At 45.7% G+C, this 5,470-nt stretch overlaps 1 protein-coding gene across 1 annotated transcript in view; it reads left to right on the top strand.

Annotated features, from left to right (window-relative positions):
* Positions 1-60, top strand: part of LOC308370893 (single-strand selective monofunctional uracil DNA glycosylase-like) — a gene marked incomplete at both ends in the record, with an annotated part of 1,384 nt that extends 1,324 nt beyond the window's left edge. Inside the window, one exon of the mRNA XM_080845626.1 lies at positions 1-60. This exon is cut by the window's left edge and continues 468 nt beyond it. Within this exon, the coding sequence (XP_080701752.1) occupies positions 1-60 (60 nt within the window).
* Between the last annotated feature and the right edge of the window lie 5,410 nt (positions 61-5,470).

Raw genomic sequence — 5,470 nt, 5'->3', positions numbered from 1 at the left:
GAGGCTGTGGCCAAAGCCAAGCTTGAAGAACTGGATGTGCTGAAGTTGTTCACCTCATGATTGCTTGATAAGAACTCTCTATACACATTACTGTCTCGTGTTTAAGTAGGAATATAGTCGGATTCTATTTTCTTTTACATAATGTTTTTTATGTACAATTTTGATCATGATTGCTTGATAAGAACTCTCCATCCACATTACTGTCTCTTGTTTGAGTAGGAATATAGTCTGACTCAATTTTTTTTTTACATAATGTTTTTTATGTACAATTTTAGAATTTTAGTGTGCTATAGTGTCACGGCTACATAGCATTTTGTAATGAATGAATGAATGAATGAATGAAACCTGCTCCTGCACATTAGCAGAAGGCTGTACTTTTATTTCACCTCATGTTTTTGTACTTTGACCAAAGCCCAAAGCAAGGACGTCTATCCATTCCTTTCTTTGGTTTGATTGCTTAACCTCCATGTGGTTGTCATCAGGGGTGTTGTACTGGCACAAATTTCACACTGATCTTTGGACTGGCTGTACCTGTCCTCACCCACAGGCAGACGGCTGATGCCTGGCAGACATTGATGCAGTGACACGCGGCTCCAGACAGGCTACATGCCTGACACTGTCATGAATCAGACACAAAGGGAGAGGGTCTGCTCAGTGTGTGTCTGTGTGTGTCTGTGTGTGTCTGTGTGTGTGTGTGTCTGTCTGTCTGTGTGTGTGTGTGTGTGTGGGGGGGGGGGGTGGGTGTGTGTGTGTGTCTGTGTGTCTGTATGTGTGTGTCTGTCTGTGTCTGTGTCTGTGTCTGTGTCTGTGTGTGTGTCTGTGTGTGTGTGTGTGTCTGTCTGTCTGTGTCTGTGTCTGTGTGTCTGTATGTGTGTGTCTGTCTGTCTGTGTCTGTGTCTGTGTCTGTGTCTGTGTCTGTGTCTGTGTCTGTGTCTGTGTGTGTGTGTGTCTGTGTCTGTGTCTGTGTCTGTGTGTCTGTGTGTCTGTGTCTGTGTGTCTGTGTCGTGTGTGTGTGTGCGAGGTGAGAGGCACTGTGCTTCCCCCTGAAGATCGGTGCTCACTCATGGAATAATGACATGGTTCCATTGACCTGGATAGGTTTGCCCATCGTCATTATGCACTGATGAAATAAAACCTTTTTGGGCCAACAGGAGGATGGATATTTTGTCATCTGTGATCTTAGGGAAGAATGACCAGGATCTATGAAGCTTGGTTGTTCATCAATACCCATAAATACTCTATATGAATGGCCCATTAACGTATTGCTCTTGAAGTTCTTTCACTTTTACTTAAATTTTTTGATGAAGTTATAAGTTATAAGATACAACTTGATTTTCCATTGACAGAAGATTTATTGCAGCCTTTATGCCACGTGTATGCAAAACAAAATGTATCAGAATAAATGCCACATTTTCATTTAAAATCTCACGTGTAATAGAACATTTTACCACAGAAAGACCACATAGAAATTGGAAAAAACTAAACAAAAATAGAATTGCATTCTATAACAGTTTATTGAATTTTTTTATTAACTGAACACATTTAATTTGAAGAAAAGTACTTACCTGCCTTAAATCTTAAGGTCATTAAACACATTCACCTGGGCAAACTGAGACCGTTGCCTTTATTAAATGATACTTTTCACTGGCTAGGGTTAACGTGACATATAATTGTAGTATAGTACGAATTGTGCATTCATATATCACACCTTTGTGGTATTCTATTTTGATCCAATACTATTAGAAACCACCCCAGGTAAGTAAAGGTAGCGGTGTCTGTGTCTGGTCTACTCAGAAGCACTCTTTTGTCTGTGTAGAGAAAGGGAAGTGCTGGTGTTGTTTGCGCTCTTCCTCTGATGATGGATGGATCCCACGCATCCTCCTACCGTGCCCAGCCACTCCGGGGGTGCAGGTGTGCTGAGTCGCACCGCCATTTTACCTCGCGCCGCACCGCACCATACTGCTCTGCTCTGCTCCACCTGCTGTGCTTCTGCCACGGAGGAAGAGGGTGATGAGGCAAGACTCTGACTACGTGTCTGCAAACTCCCTCACCTCTCATCTCTCTCTCTCTCTCGCTCTCTCGCATGCACCCACATGCATGTTTCGCATGCACCCACATGCATGTTCGCCTACACATTTACAACACGCACAAACACACACTCACAAGCACACACACACACATACAGAAATTCTATCTCTGTTTCACACCTGCTTGAGTGCCCCCCCCCCCCCCCCCCAAACATACAATCCCCCCCAGTCCACACGGTGCACACGTCACAATATTGCTGCCTATTATTCACCCTCATTCTCTAATACTCTCTCTCACACAACGCACACACACACCAGGGGCTGAGTGCTCATCCGTAGCTCCCTAATAACCTCCATCTCTCTCGGTTATGCACAGCAGTTATTAATTAGCCCAATGAGCCTTGCCAATGGGATTCGCTAGGCAGCTTACAGCACCCTAACTCCTCTGCCCTAAACACACAAGCAAGCAAACACACACATACACACACACACACTGCCATGGCTCTGTGAACTGATGGGGTTGATATAGAGTTCAGCGTGGTGGCCCGTGGGCTGGCCTGGTTGTTGGCGCGGTGCCGCCGACCATCAGCCTTGTAAAACAGAGTGGGCAGAGTCTCTGCAACCAGAGCCAGCCTCCCTGGTCCCTGCCCATTTAAACTGGGCATGTTGCTGTCGGGGAAAAAAAACCTGGCAGCGGTCCACACTATCACGACCAGCCAGCAAAGATGGCACAACAAACAACATTGGCAAGCCTCACAGCGCAAAATGGGCACCCTTCCAAAAATGTCACCCCTCGGTCCTACCGCCCTGATATAACTGTGCAGATACAGGCAGCCACAAACACATTTTGGATTCAAAATGACAAAGAATCCAGTCGTTTCCCCACTGGCAGGTATATACAGTACCGGTAGGTAAACGTATGTGTGTTTTGTGCAGTGTGGCGTTTTTGAATCTTCCGAAAATCATCCAGATGCGGTGTGTGTGTGTGTTTTCGTGTGTGGCGTTTTTTGAAGAAATCCATCCGTTTCCTCACCGAGATATATATATACAGCACGGTACCCGTAGGTTTGTGTACGTGTGTTCTGTGCATATTTGTGTGTTTACACATCTGCACATCATCCAGATGTGGAAGGGAGCGGTGTGGCGGTTATTGACAGCGTGACCTCCCGGTGACCCTGCGGGAGCGCACGAGAAAGGGCAGGGACTTGGAGTTCGCTGCCACTCGGCTGCTGCTGTTTGTCAGACACATCAATACAGTGATGAATGGAGGCGTTCGGTTAATAAAGTAGAATTAGAGCGGGGACGAGAGGGGGGGATGCTGAATAAATGAAAGGGTGAGAGGTGCTGCAGGAGAAGAGAGAGAGAGATAGAGAGGGAGGGGAGGAGAGAAAAGAGAGAGAGAAAGAGAGAGAGAGGGGGAGGAGAGAAAAAGAGAGAGGGGAGTGCGAAGGAGAGATAGCAGAAGGGAGGGAGGGAGAGGGGGAGACAGAGTGGGAGTGTGGGGGGAGAGATAGAGGGAGAAGGTGGGGGAAATGAAGGAGATGGACAGACAGAAGGGGAGGGAGAAAGAGAGAGAGAGAGAGAGAGAGAGAGAGGGGGGGGGAAGGAGGAGAAGAGGAGAGGAGGATGGCACAGCATCAGCATCATCAGTCTTTATTATTCTCCCGGGCGGTTTGAGGAGGGGAAGGGGAGGTGGTGGTGGGGGGGGACGCGGAGGGCAAGAGAGGGGCACGGAGAAACTGATGGAAAAAGAGAGAGTGAAGAAAAAAGAAAGAGGAAGAGAGAAAGAAAGCATCGCTGAAGGCACACACCTATCTAATTTGCAGGAGTAGACAGGGAGAGAAACAGAGAGACAGGGGTTTGAGAGCTCACAAACGCATACGTGTTTTCACACACACACACACACACACACACACACACACACACACACACACACACACACACACACACACACACACACACACACACACGCCGCTCTTTTCTCATCTGTTTCTCTACTGCCTGTGCATTCGAGCAAACCACTCATATATTTCACTCCATTTTATCCTGAGTGCACAGGAATCTCCAACTGCTCAGCGGTGGGAAGGGAAGAAGAAACATACAGAGAATGATCAAATGAATCTATCTCGCTCTATATGTAGTGATATAATGTGTGTCTTTGGTTGGTGTTTAAAATGTACGAGCTACAATGTGTTGCAAAATATCCTTTTTCTTAAAAAATTCCTTAATTTGTAGCTTTGACTTAGCAGCAAAAAAAATAATCAACTTTTCCCAGGCAGAAAAAGTATGCAGCAAAATAATGAATTGCGCCCAATATGAGGAATGAGTAATGTTCTCATTAAGGCATAATTTAATTTAAATTAAAATGTATAAGTTTTAATTTTCTTAAGTGTTTTCTTTATCAAAAGAATCACTGCTATAATGACTCCTGTTTGACTCATTTTTCCTCGCACATTATTTTCTCCTTTTTTCCCCGCGTGCAGGAAGGGCATCAATCACGGCGTGTTCAAAAGGCATAGGACGTTTAGCTGGGTACCCACCGCTGATAGCCAGACGGATGAGGCATGCTGCTTCAGCCAACAGGGAACCAGGGGCCTGGCCATTGCATCTGGGTCATACATGTGCACATTAGTGTCTGCACTGCACATGTACAGTACAGGCGTGTCTGTGTGTGTGTGTGTGTGTGTGTGTGTGTGTGTGTGTGTGTGTGTGTGTGTGTGTGTGTGTGTGTGTGTGTGTGTGTGTGTGTGTGTGTGTCTGTGTGTGTGTGTGTGTGTGTCTGTGTCTGTGTGTGTGTGTGTGTGTGTGTGTGTGTGTGTGTGTGTGTGTGTGTGTGTGTGTGTGTGTGTGTGTGTGTGTGTGTTTGTCTGTGTGTATATCTTAAGTGCTGCATAGTGTATCTGGGACTCAGAGCATGTGGGATAAATATGTGGAGAGACACACACACACACACACACACACACACACACACACACACACACACACACACACTGTGTCACTTTTTAAATAGATATATTTCGGGAGGGTAAATCCGTTTATACTTACTAGCCCATTTGTGTTTTCACCATGCACTGACAAGCCAAATAGTAATAGATGAATCATCACTGGAATGACACTGAATGCACATGTGTGCATGTTTGTGTGTATGTGTGTGTGTGTGTGTCTGTGTGTGTGTGTGCGTGCGTGTGTGTGTGTGTGTGTGTGTGTGTGTGAGTGAGAGTGTGTGTATAAATGTGTGTACAGACAACAAATCGCTTTCCCTTTCTTTGTTCATATTGTCTCTGTCTCTCTCTCTTCCTTTCTCTCTTTCTCTCTCTTCCTTCTCTCTCTCATGCCCACTCTCCCCTGTTTTTATTAGTGGTTTATTTATCGATGTTTTAGTTAATGTCCCTGCTAATTCCAGCAGGCTTCTGTCTTCATTAGCCCTTGGTGAATCATTAGCG

The sequence above is a fragment of the Sprattus sprattus genome (assembly GCF_963457725.1).
Source record: "Sprattus sprattus genome assembly, chromosome: 10".
NCBI classification, from domain to species: domain Eukaryota; kingdom Metazoa; phylum Chordata; class Actinopteri; order Clupeiformes; family Clupeidae; genus Sprattus; species Sprattus sprattus.
This window is presented reverse-complemented; position numbering and strand designations above follow the sequence as displayed.